Genomic DNA, 24,853 nt, shown 5'->3' with positions numbered 1-24,853 from the left:
AGCAAAGTCATCTGCTGGCAGTGAGCCTGAGGGAAGGTTAAGTCAAGGAATTGTTGGAATTTTGATACTAAATAGCCAAGCCAAGCAGCTTAGGAAACAGATGGTGGAGGGGTTCCAGTCACTAGTAATGGAATGGTCCTAGGGATGACCATGGGAGTGACTGACTGTGGCAAGTGGTTGACAAAACCATAAGCAGAGGGGTCCTGTGAGGTCAGGACATGGAAAGATCATCCAGATGGATGATGGAATGGTTCTAGATGCAGTAAGGCAGGTGCCGAATTCTTTGATACGTGGATGAGTGACTCATAATAGATGACTGGAATGAAGGGAAGCAAGTGTGATGGTCTCATGTCCCAAGAGTCAGAGGTGAGTTTTAGAGAGAAGGGAGGAACAATCTAGAGGCTGCAAATGAGAAAAGTGGGGGGTGGAGGGGAGAAGAAAGGAGCCACCCCTTGAAGCCATCATAAGAGACACTGTGCATAGGGGACTCAAGCTTCAGTCACAGCAGGAAGGTTTCAAGGAAGAGCTCATGATGAAATGAGTTCCAGTTGGGCCCAGCAGAAGGTTCCAGAGTTGGGGAGTTGAACATGGGGTTAAAAAAAAAAAAGGGCAATGAACTAAGCCATACATAGGTTAGAGGGTTGGAGTAAGGGAGGTGAAGGGGTGTGGGAGTCCTGAACATCCAAGGCACACTGTGCACATAACGCTGTGTGATAGATGATAGAGATGTAGGGATCCTTCCAGGAGGAAGCAGAAGTCTGGGACTTTCTCTTGACTTGTGATATGGGCTGGGCCACAAAAGGCACTTTTAGAAAAACTTTTTTAAAAGATATTAAGCTGTGTAATATAGAGTGACTTGTCAGGATGCTTGTGTAATATTGTATATGAATTATGAGATTCTTTGGAGTCACTAAATCAAAGAATCTCGGTTTGCTCAAAGTGTATTACACTGGGTATTAGAACACTCTACCCATATATTCACAGTATTTCTTGACACATATTACTTTCTCTTACAGAGATAATATTGCTAATTCTATTCTAAAGATATTTGCAGAAATCACATGAGAAATGCATTCAGTTAATTTACTCCTGCAACATTTATTGGGTGACCACTATGCACTAAGCCCTGAAAGGTAAGGAATCAGATGTTACATACCTATGTGAGTTCCAGCTACAGAACACACACCCTCCCACACCAGTAGGTCACTGTTTCTCAACCAATGGGGACCCTGTAAGAACTAGATGAACCTTTTGAATCCTGGATTTCTAACCAATGTCCTTGAAGCCTATCCAAGGATTCCTGGCCCGTAATTATAGTCCTACTTTAGGGAAATAGAGGAAATATCTGTGAACAGGAGAGAAGCCACCTAAATCTGCTTATCCATCCTGCCTCCTTTCCCCTAGGAGCACTCAGAGAGACTTCCTCACTCTGATGAATTGGTGAGCTTCCTTCCCTTCTGAAGTGCCCCTACTATCAAGCAATCTTCTCATCAAGAGAAGATAAAGAAAGCATAAACACTGAATTTGAGAGAGACCTTGGGAAACAATGCTCCCATGTGCTGTAGTGTCTCTTGCTCTCTGCCCCACAAGGGCCATTCTAACCCCATCAAGAGGCATTCCTCAGCATTGCCCAAACCTCCGATTTGTCTTCCAGTCACTGTTGTGCTGTAATGCTCAGGATTGTGGGTGGTGAAATCTTAGGGAACCCAAGTACTAGAAAATGGCAGTGATTCTGACTGTCCAATCCAGACTTCATATTCCAAAGGCCGCTTAGCTCTCATGTTACCAGAAATCATTCAGGTCAGAGAGCCAGGTAACTTTATTTCTCACTGTTTAGGAATTTCTCGGTTTTTATTATCAAGTTATCTACTATAGAAAACTGAACAAAAGAAAAATTTAGGGGAAAAAAAAAATCACTGGAGAGGCAGCATAACATGGTAGTTAAAAACATGACTCTAGAGCCAAACAATCTTGGTTCCATTCCTTAATAGCTGTGTGTCCTTAGGTAGGTTTCTCAACACTCTGCACGAGTTTCTCCATTTGTAAAACTGGGATAATAATAGTACCTATCTCATAGAGTTAAGGAGATTGAACAAGTTAATATTTGAAAGCATTTAAAACAAAGCCTAGCACATACGTGCTGTGTTTATAAAACTTTTTTAAAAATCTTAAATTAACAAGGTTAATTTCTCCATGGATCCTTCCAGTCCTTATCCATATACATTTTTTAGATGTTATAATAGATACGTATATACAATTTTGTGTCCTTTTCATTCCTTAACATTATGTATATCGATGCAGTGTCCACAATTGTAACTTACAGTGATTGCCTAAAACAGATTACAGGTGAATTGTCCAACAATGCAATCATGAGTAAACCATGGACACTGACACAATGGGTCATAAACTGTCAACTTTTGTTCTAACAACATCAGTCTCATACTTCTAGGTAATAATCTTTCCACCATTAGTAAAATCATTTACTAATCTTTTCTAAGGTTAATCTTGATCGACAGTAAATATCCCATTCAATACTAATTTTTTTTCTTAAATTCAGATTTAGTATCTCATATTGTGTTCCTTAAACGGCACCCACATTCTCCCTTTGTAACAGCAAAATCTGTATTTCCATAATTATGCACAAGATGTTATTATAAAGCTTCCTATCCATTATTCCAGCTTGATGCAAAACAGTGTACTTTCAGTTAAAAAACTTTTCCTAGAATAAGGTTTCCCTTAACAATGCACTGCAATCCACAAATTCAGACCTCAGTTGAGATCTCTTACTGAAAGAAGTCTTATTCCCTATATTCATGTTCCTCAAGTAGGATTCCTGGTAGGAATCAAGTAGGACCATGAGGGGATTTGAGTTTTCTTCACTGTAATTCTCTGATATTAAATAAAGGCTACATAACTGCTGAAAGCTTTGTTCTATTCTTTTCATTCATAGGTTTCTTCTAAGGAGATACTTTCTACCAAATAATAAAAAGAAGTCTTTCTGAATTCTTACTAAACAATTTGCCCTCTTGATTATATTTATAGGGTTTTTTTTCAGTGTGTTACCAAATGTACAATAAAAGAAAAATCTCTTATCAACTCAATTCACAGTTTCTCTTCACTATGATTTCTCTGATGCTGAAGTAGGGCTGAGTGACCACTAAAGGCTTTTCCACAGTCATTGCATATAAAGCGTTTCTCTCCACTATGCATTCTCTGATGAATAATGAGAGAAGAATTCTTACAGAAAGCTTTCTCGCAATGATTACATTTGTAGGGTTTTTCTCCAGTATGGTTTCTTAGATGTACAATAAGGGAAGAACTCTCATTAAATGCTTTCCCACATTCATTACATCTATATGGTTTCTCTCCAGTATGAGTTCTCCGATGTGCAATAAGGTGAGAGCTACAGTTAAAAGATCTTTCACACTGATTACATTTATAGGGTTTCTCACCAGTGTGAATTCTCCGATGAGCAACAAGGTGACAGCTCTGACTGAAGGATTTTCCACATTTATTACACTCATAGGGCTTTTCTCCAGTATGAGTCCTTTGATGTCTAACAAGGTGAGCCATCTGGCTGCAGGACTTCCCACATTTATTACATTCATAAGGCTTGATTCCAGAATGAATTATTTCGTGTTTAGTGAGGGCTGAGCGTTCTCTGAATGCTTTGCCACATTCCTGACAGTTATAGGGTTTCTCTCCTGTGTGAGTTCTCTGATGGGCAATAAGATGTGAGCTCCAGCTGAAGGATTTTCCACATTCAGTACATTTATATGGTTTTGCTCCAGAGTGAGTTCTTTCGTGTTTACTAAGGGCTGAGTAATCCCTGAAAGCTTTTTCACATTCATCACATTTAAAGGGCTTCTCTCCAGTATGCATTCTCATGTGGGCAATAAGATGGGAGCTCCAGCTGAAAGATTTCCCACATTCAGTACATTCAAAGGGTTTCTCTCCGGTATGAGTTCTCTGATGTCCAATAAGATGGGAGTTCCAGTTGAAAGATTTCCCACATTCATTACATACATAAGGTTTCTCTCCTGTATGAATTCTCTTATGTACAATAAGATGAGAATTCCAGCTGAAGGCTTTTCCACATTTATTACATTCATAGGGCTTTATTCCAGTGTGAGTCCGTTCATGTTTAGTAAGGGCCGAACGATTCCTAAATACTTTTCCACATTTATCACATTCATAGGGTTTCTCTCCAGTATGAGTTTTCTTATGCTGGATAAGGTAAGAGCTCCAGATGAAAGATGTTCCACATTCATTATATTCATAGGGTTTCTCTGAGGTGTATGTACTTGTATGTTGAGTAAGGAATGAGTCATACCCAAAGACTTTCTCCCATTCGTTGTATTTATATGCTTTCTCTACAGTACCAATTTTTTGACGCTCCATAAATGATGAAAAATAAAAGATATTCTCATATTCTTTGTAATCATACTGGTTTTCTCCAATATGAAGTCGTGGGTGTTCATTAAATGATGGGCTCTGGTTAAAGATTTGATGGCATTCCTTATATTCATAGAGTTTTTCTCCTGTATGCATTCCCTTATGATCACCAAAATGTAGTATATGATTGAAAGATTTCACAGCATCAGTACACTTAAGAAGATTACCTCCAGTTTGCATCCTTTCAGGCTGATTAGGTTGTATGGACTGGTAGAAAGTTTTGTCATAATCATGATTTCCACAGGTAATCTTATCTGCATACATTATGGCTGAGTTACACCGCCAGCTTTCAGCATTTGTATCAGGCTTATAGAAATGTTCTATTTGAGAAACTCTCTGAGATGGAACAAAGTTTAAGCTCTGGCTACACTCTGCTCCAAGTTCACAGAATTCTGAACCTCTTTGAGATAGTACTTGCTTTTGCATGAAGACCATTTGCCTCATAGCTGTACTCTGGTTCATGTGATACATTTCCAACTGGTCTTTACATCCCAAGACTTCTAACCTGGAGAACCAAGGATCATCCCATATGTATCTTTCCAGCTTCATGCTATGGGATTGTTCTTCCTCAAAAATGCTTTGTGTTGGGATCAATGCTTTGCTTTCAAGATTTCTCATCCATTCTGAAATAATCAGAAAAAAAAGCCATGAGAGCACAGAGAAAAAATTTCCGAGAACAGAGTGGGAAAAGTGAGATTTATTGTCCGTATTATTGAAAAGGCAGGTGTGACCTTGTTTTCAAATAGATTTGTAACACAAAGATCATAACAGGGAAGAGGAGAATAGTGAAAAAAAAAAAGTATGTGAACCAGCCTAAGTGTATACTGGATACCAATAACAACCATTTAAGTGCATTTTCCCATAGAAAAAAAGACCAGGATAAAGGTGTATGGTAAAGGAATCGAGGTCCTGGAATGGTCTAAGAGTGTTTTGCATGCTTGAGGCCTTGAAGCACACTGTGTAGCATCTCTCTAGATAGTGTGTACAAATGACATTTATGGTCATTTATGGTGAACATCTGCTTTCCTTCTGGGGGGTCTGGAGCTTCAGTGGTTGCAGTCAGTTACACAGGCACTGTGTATTCAAATCTCCAATAAACACCCTGGACTCCTAGGCTCTGGCCAGCTTTCCTAGTAGATGACATGTCATATGTGTTGTCACAACTCACTCCTGAAGGAATTAAACGTGTGTGTCCTCTGCAACTCCACTGGAAAAGGACTACTGAAAGCTTGCACTTGGTTTCCTCCAGACTTATATTCATGTGCCTTCTTCCTCTGCTGCCATTGCTTTGTATCCTTTCACTGTCATACAGCATTACAAAAGTACAATGACTTTTGAGTCCTGTGCATCCTAGTGAAATCACTGAACCCTAGGGTGGCCTGAGGGATCCCTGACAAAGGGACCCAGTGAATATTATTAAGGTGAAAAAATAAGAAATAACTTGCTTACAAGATAAACAAGCAATCAGGCCTTTAACTTATGTTTAAATGATGAAAGTGTCCTAATTCACTTCTGTGTTTTAATATCCTGACTCCTTCCCTATTTTGACACCTGCCCCCCAAAAAGGAGGGACTGGCATTAAGAGAAAGTATCACCAACAGAAGCTTCAAGCAAGGATCTTATCTATGTTAATATGCTGTCGCATTGTTTCATATTCCATTCAGTCAATGACACAAAATTCGTCAGCCCACAAATCAGCATAGTTTAAGAACACTCCTACAGTTACAACCCTTCTAACTACAGAATGATTTGCAAAGCAATGGCACACAAGACAGACTCGAAAGGCAACACATTATGATGAAGACACAGGAGTTATAGCCTGATATAATCTGTATTTAAATTGTGGCTCCGGGCACCTGGCTGGCTCAGTCAGTAGAGCGTGCAACTCTTGATCCTGGGGTTGTGAATTCAAGCCCCACGTTGGGTGTAGAGATTACTTACAAATAAAATTTTTAAAAATCTATGTATATATAAACAGACACACACACACACACACACACACACGCACATACATTCATACATACTGGCTCTATACTATCCACAGAGGATGTTTCCAATATCTTCACGAGATTGTGAATCCAGTGAAATGTCTGGCAAGTTCAACATATGAAAGCTATCCACCATCACTGCTGAGGTAACAGTCCTCCAACAACTGAAGGGGTCTGTCTGAGTTTCCTACTGCTACTATAACAAATTACCACACATGCAGCAGCTTAAAATCACACAATCTTATTACTTTACAGCTTTGGAAGTCAGAAGTCCAAAATGGCTTTTACTGGGCTACAATCAGGGGAGCCTCCCTCTAGGGCAGAATCTACAGCGTGGCCTTCTCCTGCTTTTAGAAGCTGCCTGCATCCTTTGGCTTATAGCTCCTTCCTCCATCTGCAGAGCATATCACTTCATCCTCTGTTTCTGTCACCACATCTCCTCTCTGTGTCTCAGACACTCCTGCCTCACTCTTACAAGGACCTTGCAATTACCATGGTCATTCAGATAATATAAGATAATCCCTCCATCTCAAAATTTATTCACATCTGAGAAGCCCCTTTGCCATACGAAGTACCATATTCACAAGTTTAAGATGTGGACATCCTTTGGGAGGAAGGGGGTGTCATTATTTACCCTACCACAGGGTCTAAGCCACAGATACCTTATTCGACACAGACTCTTGTCCACTTTCTCTAGGTTTTTCTTCTGTCTTCACTATACACCATTTCCTTCCTTTTACTATCCAACTCCATTACAACAGGGGCCCTACTTTGCTCAAGATGTGGCATTTATTACTAATTTCAAGCTTAGCTCCTAGAAGTTAGGGAATGATCAATCTTCATATAGATTTTGAATCCTTCCAGTAGAAACTTTAAGAAATGGTAGCTAAGCAAATGAACAATTCTTGTCCTACTTTATAGTTGGTACTTGTAGTCTGAGTATCCAGAACCAGAGACAGGACAACAAAGTATCATCTAACCTGGGAGTTAGAACCTATGTGATGAGAGGACATAGTAAACAGTTGTCAACAATACACACAGTGTATCACTGAGCCTGAGGGGATGCAGTTGCTGGGCGGGTGGGAGACTAGGAAAGGAGATCAGAGATTAGTACTCAACAGAAACAATCTAGGAAGGTTTCGCACAAGAGAAATGACATGAGCTCAGCCTTCAGGATTTACTTGAATATAGACATACTGCTCCTGTACAGCACGAGCTAGTGACAAAATGAGAAAAATAACAGAAAAAAATGGATGGTCTTGAAACCTATCTAGTCAGAGTTATTTAAAAGGCTACTCGAATCACTGCAGATTTACTGACAGAGAGCTCATAATAGAAGATTTCACGGAGGTAGATCAAGAAAAAACACCTGAGGTAGCTAATAATAAGTAAAAATTTATTCATTAACTTGAGCTGGAATTTGGTAAGGGACCTGAGGGTGATGTTGGTAGAAGCTGAGTGACACACAACTAACATTTCAGAGGCAGAAAATCTCAGGAGCTAGAAGAACCATTACATCTTGGAGAAGAAAAGGAAGGTAAGACTTCTCAATTTCCAGCTTGGAGGACTCACAGGAGGCTGGTACCAGCGATATGCATCAAAAAGAGGACGAAACATAATTTAGAAGGAAGAGATGAGCTTCCCGGTTCTAGCAGGATCACAGAGTTGGTTGAGGTGATTTGCAAGACAGAAGTTTAAGGATGGAGATGGTGGAACCAAACCTCAGGACGGGGGTTCAGGATAGTAACTCAGAATGGTCAGCGCCAAGAGTAGGAGAGTTAAAGCTCCTGGAATTCAGAGCCCTTGATGGAAGGTTTCAGATATGAATGGGGGCAACTGATGAGACTCCAAAAAGCCTACTTCATTAGAATGGATGGGAAGATAGCCACCTTCACAACTCAAGAACAGGCTGTTGTACATTATTAAATTAAAAACAGCAAGATACACAACAGAATAGATTATAATCTACTTTTAGAAAGGTGAAAATAACCATATCTCTATATGCTTTTAGCTGTGAAAGGAAACTCTGGAAACATATAATAGAAATTATTAAAACTGATTATCTGGGGCAAGATGTCAGTAAAAATGGCAAAATAGGGCCTCTGAAATTTCACCATTCCATAAAAGCAACCAAAAACTGTCAGAATCAATTTCCTCAGAATTCTATAAATTAACCAAAGTCCTCTGGCAGCCCAGAGAAGAGTTTATTCAAGAAAGACAGCTGAATTTTTGGAACAGTGGGCTTTGGGGCACTGTAACTTACCCTAGTCCCACCTCTGGCTCCCTGGCTCAGCAGCAGCCTTGTAAAATAACAGCCAATATTTCTGGTACTAGAGGGAACAGAACGAAGCTGGGGGTTCCCCAAAGCCTCATTCCCAAAGAATAGTCATTATTTGACCCATTTGGTGGTTGTCAGGCCCTTGAAAGGTTGTCAGGGGCTGGAAGCCTCTAGGAAGCAGGTATTTGTCAAACATTTACAGGCAGTATATTAAAAAGTCATTACCGCCTGAGACGATGGCAAATAGCTAAAGCAAACAATACGCAAAACCAAAATGATTTTTAAAAAGCCAAGGGACAAGACGTTCTTAGGGGCTTTGAAAAGTTCTAAAACATTTCTGGGAACATAGAATACATATGATAATTAAACTGTCAAAAGCCAAAGCCTGATAGAGGATGCTGAAAGCAGCAAGAGAAAAGGTATTCATCACATCCAAGGGATCTTCATATGACCAACAGGGCATACCTGTCTGGAAACCATGGAGGTAAGAAAGAAAAATACTGCCAACCAAGAATCCTGTATCTGGCAAAACTCTCCTTCCAAAATGAGGGGGAAAGGAAAGCACTCCAAAATAAACCATCTGAGAGAGTCTGCTGCCAGCAAACCTGCCCTAAAACAAATGGAGTCCTTTGGGTGAAATGACAGGACACAGGCAGTAACTCAAAATACAGGACATCAATAAATGTAACTACATAGGTAAATATGACAAGGCCGTCTAAACACATTTTTTGCTTGTAATTTTTTTTTCCTATCTGATTTAAAAGCCAAAAACAGGCACCTATGTGGTTCAGTTGGTTAAACGTCTGACTTCAGCTCAGATCATGATCTCACAGCTCTCGAGTTCAGGCCCCACACCAGAGGTCTAGAGCCTGCTTTGGATTCTGTGTCTCCCTCTCTCTCTACCCCTCCCCCAGTCACGCTCTGTCTCTCTCTCAAAAATAAAAAAGAAATTTTAAAAAAAGACAAAAACAAAGCAATAATTGTAAGTCTGTGTTGATGGACATACTATGTATAGATGTAATTTCTGACAATAACAGCATAAATGGGTGAGGATAGAAATACACAGAAGGAAAGTTTTTGTATGCTACCAAAATTAATGGTATTAACCAAAGTACATTACTATAAATTAAAATATTAATTATAATCCTCAGGGAAACCACTAAGAAAATAGCTGAAACATTTATAATAAAAGAAAAGTGGTTACTTGTGTGTACGTGCCCTGTGGGGAGGTGGGGTGAAATAATGTGGATAACAGCAGCAAAAATAAGTGAGGTTTTTCAGCTCACACATTCTATGTAGCTCTGAATTTTTTGAACCATGTGAATACATTACCTATATAAAACCCTTAAAAAAAAAAGAGTCTGTGGCTCCTGGCTGTGAGTCTGTCACAAAAGGAAATGAACACACTAAAAAGCAGGTAAGTGAGTGAGAAATTATCTCAGAGAAAGGGACAGCAGAGAATATGAGAGGCATCAGGAGAATGGATGGAGAGGAAGGGAAACTGCAGCTCATACAATCTGCTACCTTGTTAATAGGGTGGCCACCTTTGCTCTGAATCAACAGCTACAAAAAAGTCAATACACGGGATACAGCTCCTTGGAGGAAATTGTGAATGTCTCTGAGGAAGGTAACTCCTCATGGCCTCAGCCCCTTTCTCAAACAAGGAGGGCTTGGAGGAAAGTTCCTTGCTCCCACCTGCCCTCACCTGGACAAGTGCTTTGAGGATATGCTTGTTCCACTGACCATGGTTCTTCTCCTTGCTCCAACAGAGAGATGACCTCCGGCTTGGCAATCTGATTCCCTACACATGGAGGAAAAAACACAGACTTGTGTAGCCTTGAAAATGTCCTTGCCTGTTCTTCCCTGACTTATCATTTGGGCAGAATAAGCATACTTTATGCTTTATAAGCATTAGGAATTTTGTTCTTGAACCTCAGGAGGGCTCAAGATCATCTCAGCCCTTTTGAGACCCTCATGAGCTCTTTTTTATTTATTTTTTATTTTATTTATTGAGTGTTATTGGTCAGTGGTGGTGTTATGCGTTGCTAATTTTTAAAACTGAGATGTAATTGACACAGAACATTATATCAGTTTCAGGTGTACATGTTTCAATATTTGTATACATTGTGAAATTATCATTTAGTGTTATTATCGTAACACTAAATCTAGTTAACATATATTACCAATAGTTACAGCCTGTGAGCTCTTAAACACAGAGAACCAGAAGGTATTGCATGGAAACACCTTCATTTACTCAGGCAGCACCACCTTACCCACAGAGAGCAGATGCCCATAGGTCTCCAGCATCACGTCACGGTACAGGGTCCTCTGAATAGAGTCCAACTGCCCCCACTCCTCTTGGGTGAAGTCCACAGCCACGTCCTTGAAGGTCACTGGTTCCTAAAAGAGCAGAGATGTTCCTCCTCAGCCTGCAGCCACATCCTCTAATGTTTTCTGGGGATGGAGTGAGGCTGACCGCACTGGGGAGGAGACAGGATATAGAATTATCCTGGATATGTTCACTACTATAACTGATTTGTCAGGTCCCACTGGGAGCCACCTAAGGGCCCCCTATTTGGGATACTCTTAGGAAATTAGGTATCTAGGCCCATGATAACCACAACAAAAATGAATAGGTCTCTCTTAAGGCTCTTACCCAGTTCTAGTAATACTGGCTAGTATGGATAGGACTCCCACCAGGCCAGTGGCCCCCTTCTCTGGAGATAAAGATACTCAAGTCCAGGATCAGGGAGGAAACAGACTACAAGCACTGCCTGCAGGCTAAACAGGTTGGAGTCTTTGCTCAACATGTGGATCTAGTACCTGGAAGGGTGATATTAAATATTCACAGACTGTCTTCCTAGGGACTATACGGAGGTTTCCATTCCCAGATCATCTCTGTCCCAAGGACTGGAGCTAAGAGTATGATAGCTTTGAGCAGAGCAGCCCAAGCCAGAGAATCAGGTACGGTTGCTGTCAAAAAACCCTTGAGTTCTGGGACACCTGGGTGGCTCAGTCGGTTAAATCCGACTTCGGCTCAGGTCATGATCTCACGGTCCGTGAGTTCCAGCACTGCATCCAGCTCTGTGCTGACAGCTCAGAGCCTGGAGCCTTCTTCAGATTCTTTATCTCCTTCTCTCTCTGCCCCTTCCCTGCTCACACTGTCTCTCTCAAAAATAAATAAACATTAAAAATTTAAAGAAAAAAAAACAACCTTGAGTTTTAAAATGTTCCAACTGATGTTTTTAGGAAAAATAGAACCAGGAATGCTCAACTGGAAACATAGAGGGGAAGATGATTATAACCTTTTGCAATGAACGCATCACTTGGCTCACAGTGCTCTTAAGCACTCAGTGTCAGCTTCAGTTATCTGGGCACTTCCAGGGTGGAGTGGGAGCGTGCTTTCCCTTGTGGTGGTGGTGGAGTGAGCTGTCCATCAGGGGTGGTATACTACAATTCCCACAGGCCCTGATAGCTTCTAGGTCCTCCCCTCCATCTTGAAACCAGCTTTCTGGTCCACCTCCATGTCAGCGAATTTCCACACTGAGCCTCCTGTGAACTTCTCCCCACGCCTTCATGGCCCGCTATGTTACTGCTTCCCCCATACAGCCTTTCTCACGCCCTTCTTTTCTGTCCCTGCCGGTCAAGGCTCACAAATTGAGCTCGGTATCTCTGATCAGGTTCACCCTCATGGCTGGTCTTCAATGTAACAACTTTTACTCTGTCGATCCCAACTGCTCCCCCTCCACCAAATAATGCTTAGCTTAAAACACAGAACTGATTCTGCTGCAGTAATTCCCTTACTCTGAAAAGCACTTAAAACTGCAGAGCAAAACTTCCTAGTGCAACTATCCCTAACCTTGGACTCATCAAGCCAATACCTTGGCTTTCTTCTACAGATCTGCCTAGGGCCTCAGTTTCCTTGCTGGGTGATGCTTCTATGTTTTTAAGTAATATAAACTTTTTAATATAAGTGCAACATTCGGACAGTGAAGTGCACAAAGCCCAAGTGAGCTGAAATAATAAGCTCAGTGTACTTTCACAGAGCAATCACACCCAATCACACGCAGCTGGGAGGCCATGCTTTCTCACCAGGGTGCTCTTGGTGTGCTCCCTCATGCCACCTAACTCCCACAGAGGGTGGCATCTACTTGATGGCTTCAGTTCAGCTACACTTAACAAGCTTCAAACCCACACCCTAGCAGCTGTTAAGCTGGTGAACCAAGTCACAAGTTAACCTCCCACCCCTCCCAAGACCCCAATGGAATCCCTATACGCACCTAAGGAATAAAAGAACTACATCTAACAGACACTGCAGGGAGCGATTCTGCAACCTTTAATCAAGTAGTCGACATTGGCAACGATCATCAGGAACTGCTACATCACACATGGAAGGCAGACACTGAACGTGTCTGAATAACATGAAGAATAATGGAGGGGCGGCTATAGTTAGCCTAATCCATCGCATCTTCCGAAAATGGGACGATCAGACGTCCTGTACCCACTAATGCAACAGAGTAGGAAGGACCCAGCACCTCCTATGGTGTACTCTCACCAAAAATATGGGACCTGAATCTACTCATCCCTCTAGTCCAATTATCAGCTTATGGAAGGCAAAGGGATGGAGGAACTCACCCAATGTCATCAAGAGGGCAAAATCAGGCAACCAACAAGAAAGTGACCTGGTTTCTTCAGCATATTAAGCACACAGTGTGTGGTCCTTGTTTGGATCCTGATTTGAACCAAATGTAAAACATATTTTGGGGACAATTGGAAAAAACTGAACATTGCCGGGTATTAACTAATAACAGGGACTTACTGTCGTTAATTTTGTTGGGTGTGAAAAGATAAAGTTATTATTTTCTAAAAAGGATGTTATATCTTAGAAATTACACAGAAGTGTTGATAAGCAAAATGACAGAATATCTGAAATTTGCTTTAAAATATTCCAGTTTTTGTGTCAGGATAGAGAAAAAGGCACAAAGCTAAAAGCTGACAGTTGAAGTTATTGAACATGGGTGTTTGTAATAACACCCCTCACCAAGACATGGCAACATCCTAAATCCCAGAACCTATAACCATTATGTTAAAGGGGCTCTGCAGAAATGTGATTACATTAAGGATACTGATTTGGGGAGATTATCTTGGATCATCTAGGTGGGCTCAATGTAATCACAAGGAGGAAGGAGGAGGGTCTGAGTAAAAGGAGACATGATGTTGGATCAAGGCATCCTGAAGATGGAGGGTGGGGACCACAGGCCAAGAAATTAGGGTAACCTCCAGAAGCTGGGAAAAGCAAGGAAGCAGATTCTCCCCTGTAGCCTCCAGAAGGAACACGGCCTTACAGACCCATTTTTTTTTTCTTGTCTTTGAAAAATGTTGCTATTTATTGACATCTGAAGGGGAGAGAGAAGACATAACAATATGTCAAAGAAGTGGTATCAGTGAGAACACAGAACTGGCTGACTGCCAAGAGCCTACAAACCCATTTTAAACTTCTGAGCTCTAGAACAAGACAGTAAATTCATATTATTCTAAGACATTAAGTTTGTAGTAAGTTGTTACAATGCTAACAGGAACTAACACAAGGTCCAGATTCCACTTTAGGGTTTAAATATCTCCTAAATAAAGTTTGAGAAAGAGAAACATCCCAGCCAGTGAAAAGAAGAGGCCATTGGCACGTGTTGTTCCACACGTTCTTGCAAGATGGGGAACAGATGAAAGAGTAGCAGACCAAGGAAACAAAGCAGAGGGAATCCCAGCCCCCACACATTAGAAGGGCTACGGTGGAAGAAGTTCCCAGGAGAGGCTTGGGGCTCTGAGCTTAAACGATTAAGTCAGGAGTGAGAGGCAGGCTGAAAACAGGTGACAAGGCAAGTCCGTACTCAGCACAGCTTTGCTAGCTATCCCAGCTCCCAACCAGCCACCTGTGGGCAGCACCACCACCAAATGCCCTGCACTTACACTCGGGTAACACTGCCTTGACCCTGCTCAGACACAGGAGTGCATGAGGTTCTCCAGCTGCTCGGGTGACCAACAACCCCAGAGTTGAAACCTCAACAATGTGGGGTAGGAGGTCTGTGGCCTGACAGCCAGCTGCATGCCCGGAAACACAACCAACCCGAGGATCCTGGCCCAAGCAGGTCCATGGAGCTTAGAGTGAGATTCGTTGGGAGGGAGACAGACAGACGGACACACACACAGGAAGGCCAATCAGGAACCAAACCTACTCAGCCACAGGAAAGCAGAACACTCAAACACAGCTTCACAGCTCTTCCCTGGTAAGCACAGGAGACCACAAGAGCCCTGGATACGCTAGGAACATGTGCAGCACAGGCGGGGAGACCAAACGCAGAAGCCAAAAGTACACAGAATACTGGCAATATCTACAATCCTACTTTCAATGAACTGCAATCCCAATTCTCTGATTGGAGGGATTTCAGTATAAAACAGGATGACACAAGAGGGGCTCTGAAAGAACAAGAATTTATTAAATGTGAACACACAGCGGGGCGCCTGGGTGGCTCAGTTGGTTGAGCGTCCGACTTCGGCTCAGGTCATGATCTCACGGTCCGTGAGTTCAAGCCCTGCGTCGGGCTCTGTGCTGACCGCTCAGAGCCTGGAGCCTGTTTCAGATTCTGTGTCTCCCTCTCTCTCTGACCCTCCCCCGTTCATGCTCTGTCTCTGTCTCAAAAATGAATAAAATGTTAAAAAAAAAAAAAAATGTGAACACACAGCAATTGCTTCAGGAGGCCCACCATGTAAGAGAAGACCTCAGAAACAACCTAAAGGAACAGAATTTTTTTTTTTTTTAATATGTGAATTCTTTAAACAAGAAACAAAAACACTAGCTATAAACAAATACAGATACGGGAAACATGGGACTGACAAAGAACACCACAAAGTTAAGACAAGCTACAGACTGGGAGAAGACAATTCACACATGGCAAAGAACCAGGATCCAGAATGCATATAAAATGCCTACGTATCAACAGGTCAGAGTCTACACAGAGGTAGGAGTGGGAGAGAGACAGAGAAGAAATCCAGATGACCAGTAACAATATGTAAAGATACACAACCTTGCTAGCAATCAAGGAATCTACCATTGAATCTACCACACAATCTACCATTTTGGTCTTGAGCTATGCAAAAATTAAAAGACCCGACACTGCCACTCAGCAGCAGAGATGCAGGGAGACAGGCTCTCTTCCATGGCGGTGAGAACCAGAGGAGGCCCTTTCCAAGAGCCACGGGGCAGCGCTGGTCATACTGCAAACGTGCACCCTAAAACTCAGCATACTTCTGCTTTGAGGGGTACGTCTAGATAAACATTTAGATGTATGCACAAAATGATATTACAAGAAGGTCCACACAGCTTTTCCTGGAATAGTAAAAATGGGGGGGGGGGGGGCTTCTACGCCCATCTGTAAAAGGGATGAACAGAGGGCAAAAGGAAGGAACTTATCACATGGATGGATCTCAAAGTTGACCTTGAATAAGCAAAGAAAGGTATAGAAAAGCTATGGGTAGGAAAAGCATGCAACTCTTGATCTCGGGGTTGGGAGTTTGAGCCCCACACTGGGGTATAGAGATGACTTAGGGAAAAAAAAAACTTAAAAAGAATTAGACTACTATCTATGTGATGTCTATATAAATAGCTTATTATCTACATATGAGTAAGACAATTGATTAGCTGTGTACACACCGTAAGCAGCTATTCTGGGTAAACATGGGAAGAGAATGTGACTGGGGAAAACTAAGCAAATATTACAAAACATTAACAACTTCATTCTGAGTAATGGAGACCATATTTGATTGCTTTCCATACTTTTCTGTGCTTATGGGATTTGTCAAAATAAAACTTTGAATAAGTAAAAAGAAATATTTCCAGATTTGTAGATGTTATCAAAGGGGAAGGAACTCACGTGCTGCCAAAGGGGAAGAAAAAAAGATGCCCAGCTGAGTATGTCCCCATGTTGGGGTCCACACTTCATGGCGGCCTTGAAGAGGCAGAAAAGGCAAAACCAGGGGCACCTGAATGGCTCAGTCGGTTAAGTGTCCGACTTCGGCTCAGGTCATTCATGATCTCATGGTTCGTGAGCTTGAGCCCCACGTCGGGCTCTGGGCTGACAGCTCAGAGCCTGGAGCCCGCTTCAGATTCTGTGTCTCCCTGTCTGCCCCTCCACTGCTTGCACTCTGTCTCTCCCACTGTCTCAAAAATAAATAAACATTAAAAACAAATTAAAAAAAAAAAATCCAAAACCAAGACTAGAAGTGAAACAGAAAGAGCAGATGGAGGTCTCGCACCCAGTCTCACCACTGTGGATTAGAGGGACCCTAGAAGCTAGCACAGGAAGGAGCGAGCCGTTCCATTCCCAGGTTACCCTTACGTGAGGTTGCACTTTACAAACATCTGCTAGGGTAACTTGCAAATGTCCCACCTAAATTTCCTGTAGTCATTCTTGCAATTTCACTTTGTTCATACGCATGAGCGCTTACCAGGGCTCCCGACGGCACTTTACGGAACCCGACCGTACATCTACATCATGGGAAGGTTTGAGAGAAGATGTAAGGGTGCCGAGGGAAGATGTAAAATCAGCTCCTGCATTATATCATGGACAGCTGGCCCATTCACGAAATCTGGGGAAATTCAGATGGGTTCTTTGGCAACTTCAGAATTTCATTAGTATTTTCAGTAAGTTTTTTGCAGAGAAGGAAAACAACTACGTGCACATCCTCAGACCAGCCAGGGATGGGTACAGAGTATTACTGTTATTTACGTGCACACTTATCATGCACAAATCATCGGCGGATTGTTACAGACAGGTTGGAGAGTTTCCATATCTGAGGAGGCTGGCTGGAGTTTTTTAAATGGGGTATCATCATTTTCCCTATTCTTCAAAATAATGGGATCTGGGCTCCCACTAGTTGAAACTTTGCTATGCAACATGTTCTCCAAAATGGACTATTCAGATAACAAGGGATGACAGCATTTGATGTTTTCACCAGATGAATGCTTTATTTCAGTATTTAACTTGGAGGGAACAGTGGAGGGAAATGGGGCTCTCATTAGTGTTCCTGAAGACCTCGCTTAGTACAAAACTCACAGGATTCAAGTCTTGAATCTCCCACAGGGAAAAATTTGAAGTGAGTGTGGGGAGGGGCCAGGAGCATGTTCTCAGAAATCACAACTCTTCAGACACTGGAGGGTGTTGTTATTTTAATTCTCCATTTTATTTTCTCAGCATTAACCCTAATAATTCTCAGGAACCCTCACATAAATTAACAGCAGGGTGCAGCCCAGTGGTTATTAAGACTTCTTCACAGCATTTTATTACAACTAACTTTTGTTCCCAAGCGACTGATTCAGGGCCCATCTTTCAGCCTTGCCTCATTGCCGATTCTTTTACAGAATCTGAAAATGACTATATAACATATCAGCCATGAACATCAAAGCTGCCCGAGTTCTGATGCCAGACAACCACCACTCTGCACCACGTGGTTCAGGCCCTCTGCTCCCCGGGACAGCCGTGCTGCCACGTGAGGACAGCATACTTGCGATGCACTTCACCAGTCAGCTTTGAAACCATGGGAAATTTCATCACATATTTTTAATTTGGGGGGGAGGCATTAAGTTACGTAGAGACGTTATTAATAATTTTATACCTCAGTACATTTGTTTGATCCATTATTTAAACTTAGCAAATAAAACCTAAATATGGTAACAAAACTATTTTTCTTCATTTTTCATAGTAGGGAGCCAATAGTAAATGTAAATTTCATGAATCAGGATCTCATTTAGAAATATGGAGACAACCCTAAGGAACCAAAAACAGTAAGTTAAAAATGGCTGCCTCTGAATCATATAAATAAATAAAATACTGATACGTACTGTAACATAAATGATCCTTAAAAATATGCTAAGTGATAGAAACCAAATGCGAAAGGTCATATATCATATGATTCCCTTTATGTGAAATGTCCAGGAGAGACAAACACATAAAGAAAGTACATGAGTCGTTGCCAGGGGTCGAAGGTGGTAGGAACAGGGAGTGACTGCTAATGGGTATAGAATTTCTTTTGGGGATGAAAAATGTTCTAGAAGCAGAACCAGAAATAGATACTGGTTGGTAATAGTTGCATAATTCTGTGAATATACAAAAACCCACAGAACTATACGCTTTTATGGTATTTGAATATTTTAATAAAGTCATTAAAACAATTGGTTTTTCTTAAGTGGGTGTCTCTAATGAAGAGGCTGGGCAGGAGAAAAAGGAGTGGACATCTTTCCAGTATCATCAACTCTGCTATCCTATTTCCTGCCACCTCTTCCATATCATGTCTCCTGTCATATTCCTCTCAGGACCCATCCTCACATGCTAATAGTCTCAAAGTTACCCTGCATCAACTCCCTTACACCTCTTAAGGTCTTGCTCCCAGGCCCTGGTCACACTGACACCTGAAATGCCAGCCTGCTTCCCACGACCCCGTTCCCCCCACACTCCTGCCAGGGACACCCTTCCAGCCACATTTTAGACAATGGCACCTCCTGCTCACTGCACTTAGGAAGCTCTTTATTACCACCAGAATGGAGCCCTGGCTCCACAGTAGGCATTCAGGGCCTGGTTAGGTTCATCCTGGCCTCTGCATCCTCAATTCTAACTAGGGTCATCCTTCACCCAGATGCCGGTCATGCGGTGCCCCCACCCTCACCCAACACACACAGGCAGGGTCACAAAAGGCCAGGCCCCTGCAGCCCCCTTAACCTCTTGGTGCAAGTGCATCATGTCTCCCGGGCAGCGTCCCTCCCCACAGCGGAAGGACTCCGGCTGCTCTGTGCCCCAGTGACTTTATGCAGACTGTCTCCCACTTCTCGAGGCCTTAGTTGGGCTCAGCCTCTCCAAGGCTTGGGGCCTCCCTAAGCATCTCAGGCCCATGTCCTGAACCACAGGTGTGGCACCAGCAGGCCATGAGGCCTCAGTAGCTGACTGAACCACCTTGGGAAAGGGGACTGAGAATTTCTCGGGACCAGGGCTTGGACTTATCCATGTTCTCTGCCCAGCAAGCACAGAGCTCACAGGACAGCATCAACCCAATATGGCACTGAATACATGAGGTAAGGTGGGAGGAGAAAAGGGGGCTGCTGCCGGCCAAAGGGGCTGCCCCTCGTCCACCAAAACAACACACGGCATTGCCAGGGCTCAGTTCTGTGAACAGGTTGGTCGATAATGTGGTTCCAAGTCACAGAAAACTGTTTGAATTCTCCCTGTCTGTGCTTTGAAAGCAATTAACTTCTGGCCGACTCTTTCTTTAGGCAAAGTCTAGCTGCTATAAACTTATGAACACAAAGACTAGGATGGTGGGGGACAACCTGGACACCCCAGGGTACAGGACAGCCCTTCAGGAAAAAGCAGATGCCTGACTCACCTGGACCTGGGCTGTCGGGAGCCCAGTGACCCTCCTCTCCTCCTTGGGGCTCTCTTCCACAGGCCAGGCAGAGTCCTGAGGACACAGAGCTGGGGAGGAAAACAAAGTCACGGAGGCAGCTCTCCCCACCGGAAGTATGCCGACGAGTCCTTCCTGGTTAGGGTGACGGCGGGGGCAGGGAGTGTGCTGAGGGAGAGCTAGTTCCTAGCCGTGTCCATTGGGCAAAGAAAGAGACTCCTCATTTTATAGATGAAGGAAATGGGGCTCCGAGAAGAGAAGTAATGTTCCTAAACATGAGTCCTGCACTGGCCCCCTTTACTCAGAAGCACCATCTCTGAGAAGTAGTACCAGTTCACATCCTTTCTGGACCCGAGCTGTAAATGGCCACACACTTATTCTCATGCACCCTTCTCCTGGAGGTGTCACCATCACTCTATCACCCAATGGAATGTTCTGATCCGTCCCTGTTCCAGCTCTGCACAGAGAGACCTGGACCAGAACCCCCCCTGCCCTAAATCCCCACCTGGCTCCCCAGCTCCAATCCCTGGCCACGGCAGGTCACTGCTGGAAGAAGCATGACACAACAGAAAACATGGCCAATGGGGACACAGGCTTTTGACTCACCCCAGGAGGTCCACGGGTCAACAGCCGCCATTCCCCAGGACTGGTCCGTAAGGACACCTGCACCAGATCAGGTTGGGACAAGTAAAGAAAAGCCACTGTGACAACAATCCCAATGACTAAAGGCAACAAAATAGAAAAGCAGATCTGTCTCACTAACGGGTGTAACGAAGTTCCATAAACAGAGCCCAAGGCATGTAACAAAATCCAACATAACAAGCTAGATTTATACTAGAAATACACAGGTAAGTCACTACCCAAAAATCTGACATGATATAGCCAAGAAGAATCAAGAATAGAATCACTTGGCGGCATCTGGGTGGCTCAGTCGGTTGAGTGTCCAACTTTGGCTCAGGGCATGATCTCACTGCTCTTGAGTTCAAGCCCTGCATTTGGCTCTGTAGTGACGGCTCAGAGCCTGGGCCTGCTTAGGATTCTGTGTCTCCCTCTCTCTCTGCCCCTCCCCTGCTCATGCTCTCTCTCAAAAATAAACATTAAAAAAATTTTTTTTAATAAAAATGATAATAATAGAAGAATAGAATCACTTGAATGGCTGAAGAGGTATCTGATAAAATGTTTAAGGTTACCCAATTTTAAAAATAATCTAAGTAGAGGGGCGCCTGGGTGGCTCAGTCAGTTAAGCATCTGACCACTCAGGTCATGATCTCACCATTAGTGGGTTGGAGCCCTGCATCCGGCTCTGAGCTGACAGCTCAGAGCCTGGAGCCTGCTTTGGATTCTGTGTCTCCCTCTCTCTCTGCCCCCTCCCCACTGGCACTGTGTGTGTCTCTCTCTCTCAAAAATGAATAAACATGAAAAAATAATTAATTAAAAAATATATAAAATAAAAATAATAATCTAAGTAGTAAGATACTCCCTTGATGTCTTTAGTGATAAATACATGAAACCTCACTTAAAGATAACACATCACTGACATCACGCTATTTAACATTGTTCTTAAATTACATGCCACTGCTACATAAATGAGAAACAACACTAAAGGTAAAAAATACGGCAATGATAGAGAAATTCTGATTGTATGTATGTCTGTCTTCTAAGCAATCCCACAAATCAGTAGAAAATGTCTTAGAACCACTAACACATCTGAAGACTATAGATATACAAAATAACACTGTCTTTTACACTAACCACTTTCCTTTTTCACCAACAACCAAGTTGTCTTTTTTTTTTTTAATCTCACTCAGTTCTAATTCTATACCAAGACAGAGAGACTCCCTCCAATCCCCCAAAACTCTCAGTCCCTCCCTAGCTCTGACCCCTGGCTGCAGCAGGTTCACCACTGAGGAGGCCCAGAAGACACAGAATTGGGACTTACCCCAGGAGGCCCATGGATTGACAGCTGCCATCCCACAGGATCAATCCACCAGGTGCCTGGCCAAAAGCACTGGATTAAGGTGATTCACAGACAATTGCAATACCAACCTAATGACAAAAATGGAAAAGACAAAACTGGTCCTTTGTCACAGAAGAGCCAGTGGGAACAAAGAACACAGCCCATCCAAGGAAGCAACAAAAGACTTGTAGGGAGCATTGTAAGAAAACAGAATTTACGTGTCAAAAACAACAGAATTCCAGGACATAAATGAAGAGTGACCTGAATAAGCTGAAAAAAAGACCACACTCCAGAATAAGAGGGTATAAATTTGTCAGTGGTTGTTAAGAGACAGTCAGTGACAACCTCGAGGTTACTTTTTGGTTGATTTGACAAAAACTACTGTAAAATCCACCTGCACATCCCCCCCCCCCCCCCAAGAAATCAATGGTTGCCTAGAGCTGGGCGGGGAGGGAGAGATGCGGAGTGACCACTTAATGGTGCGGGTGGTTTCTTATAGGAGGTGATGAAAATGTTCTGTTAGATAGTAGTTATTATTGCACAACTTTCTGAATATACAACAAAAAACAGTGAACTGTACTCTAAAATGATTTTCTGTTATGCAACCTTTATCTAAAAGGGAGGAAGGGAGGAGGGAAACAAGAACTCAACCGGCAAGACCTACCGGGCCCAAGTCTGTCCGTTTCCTGATGTGGAGCCCAGACCACAAAGTCCGTCGGTTCCAAGTCTTTGTGCAAGTCCCGAGACCTCTCGAGGGTACGAGGGCCAACTGTCAGAGCTCTGCGGATTCCTGGGAGTGAGTATAAAGCACCAGGACGCCTGCTGGCCCCAGGAACACCGGGATCTGCGCCAAAACTCAAAGTAGGCAAACGATTCCGCACCGCTGTTTGCAACCTAACCAAGTCCGCCGTCACTGCACGGTGAAGAGAAACGGGGATTGTCCCCCTCCCACGGTCGCCGTCGTCCCTCGGCGCCTTAGCTGAACCCGCGCGGACGAGAAACACCCGCTGGGGAAAGAAAGGTGTTTATTATTCCCTTTAACGGCCTCAGAGGCGCCGCATCACCTGCTGCCTGGCCTCCCGCCCGATCTCTTCTGCACCACCGGAGGCGGAGGCGATGCTCGGGAGCCCGCACCCGCGAGCGGCCGGCCTTACCTGGTTCGCGGCCGGCCTTACCTGGTTCCCACCCCTGCGGGCCGGTCCCCGCGGCTCGAGGCAAGCGACTTAGCAAGCTTGGGATCGCTTCGCCGCTTCGCTTCGGGCTTTTGTTCCGCTCCAAGGTTCGGCCTGGCGGTACGCTTGGGATCTTCACGCGCGGCGGGGCAGACAAAGGCGCGCTGAGCCGACGGCTGCTACCCAGCGCCAGGCCCGACGTGCAGGGCTCACCGGGGCCCGCCCAGCCGGCCCAGCGCGGCCGCGAGCCCAGAGGCGGGAGGCGGGAGGGTCGCAGAACCAAAGGAAACAGGGGCGCGAAGCGGACGCGGAAGGGGCAGGCGCGGGATCCGCGCCGGCCCCGACTGCAGGCGCCGCGTCTTCGCGCTTGTTCTCCCAACCTCCTGGCTCCCACGGCGGCAACGGCGGCGACCCCACCGCCTGGGCAACCGCCTCACCTCGGCGGCGGACAATGGCGGCCGCTCCCCCGGCGTCGACCAGGACGCGTCGCGCGGACTGCCGGGAGTTGTAGTTCTGGGCAGTGGGCTTCCGGTTGGTCCGGAAGCGTCGCCATGGCACGTACTCCGAGCAACTCTGCCGCGAGTCCGGCCACCGCGGCGCCTGGGGCTTACGTCGGCGGCTAGTATCACAGCCGCCGGCGAGCCGACGGTACTGTCCGGGGCCTAGACGGCCCTCCCCGCCGCCGCTGCCCATCTTGGAAAGGCTTGGGTAGATCGCGGCCCCGCGAGCCTCAGTTTGCCCGTCTGTGAAATGGCGGCTCACCAGTGCAAACTTGACAAAGTCTGATCGTTTAACGCTCCCAGACGCAGGCCTGAACGCGTTCAAGGGATCCTTTCATTCAACATAGCTGTTCTGATACTCCTTTTCAAATGAGGAACCTGGTTTTGAGCTTCTCGCATAAAGCCCTTTAAAACAAGGAATTGTTCCCAAATCTCTTCCTGGACGGCGAAGCTTTATGGCAGCCTGCGTTACCATCGACCTATGTTGGGATGTTTCCTGGAGTCAGCGTTTACTGAGCCGCGCTGAAGAACAGCAGGGAACATGGCTAACGAAATCTCTGCCTCAGCGACTGTCACTCAAACCACTACTCAAGAGCATGGACGGGGACGACCAAAAGGCTCCTCATCCAGCACGGGGAGGATCCCTGGGCCACCACCCCCTCCAGCCCTAGCTGAGCCTGGAACCGCCCCCCCCCCCACATTGACAGCCCTTGGGGACCCTGTTGGAACCTCTTTCCCACCCGTGTTTGAGGTGACCCTCACCCCCAAGCTTCCCTGGCTCCCCCACCTTTTCCTCCTTGTTGTTCCTGATTCATCTTGGCCTGTGCATTCGTCCACCCTAGTTTTGACTGCTCAGTTGGGGGAACAGCACAGTGGTCAGAGAGACCGTGAGGGGTCAGACCCTTGAAACTAATGCAGTAATCAAAATGAAAAAAAGGACAGCTTGGATCAAAGTGGTGGTGATCCGCATCCAGTTGTGGACGTTAGTATTTTTTTTTTTTTAATGTTTATTTATTTTTGAGAGACAGAAAGAGAGCACAAGCAGGGGAGGGGCCGGC

The 24,853-nt window shown here is 44.3% G+C and overlaps 1 protein-coding gene across 2 annotated transcripts; it reads right to left on the bottom strand.

Annotated features, from left to right (window-relative positions):
* Window positions 1-1,078: 1,078 nt before the first annotated feature.
* On the bottom strand, window positions 1,079-23,875 carry ZNF606 (zinc finger protein 606). Of its 2 annotated transcripts, XM_049621841.1 has the most exons (8): window positions 23,299-23,875; window positions 22,788-23,130; window positions 22,106-22,212; window positions 20,773-20,829; window positions 20,149-20,237; window positions 10,995-11,121; window positions 10,427-10,522; window positions 1,079-5,078 (listed from the first exon to the last, which is right to left on the bottom strand). In XM_049621841.1, exons 3-8 carry the CDS (start codon window positions 22,134-22,136, stop codon window positions 3,103-3,105), a joined length of 2,376 nt encoding a protein of 791 aa, XP_049477798.1. In that variant the 5' UTR covers window positions 22,137-22,212; window positions 22,788-23,130; window positions 23,299-23,875; the 3' UTR covers window positions 1,079-3,102. The 2 variants fall into 2 exon arrangements, with proteins under 2 accessions (XP_049477798.1, XP_049477797.1); XM_049621840.1 differs by having other exon boundaries at window positions 22,788-23,875.
* Between the last annotated feature and the right edge of the window lie 978 nt (window positions 23,876-24,853).

This window comes from Panthera uncia (assembly GCF_023721935.1).
Source record: "Panthera uncia isolate 11264 chromosome E2 unlocalized genomic scaffold, Puncia_PCG_1.0 HiC_scaffold_19, whole genome shotgun sequence".
In the NCBI taxonomy this organism is placed as follows: domain Eukaryota; kingdom Metazoa; phylum Chordata; class Mammalia; order Carnivora; family Felidae; genus Panthera; species Panthera uncia.
The sequence above is the reverse complement of the archived record's forward strand: the minus strand, read 5'-3'. Positions and strand labels throughout refer to the sequence as shown.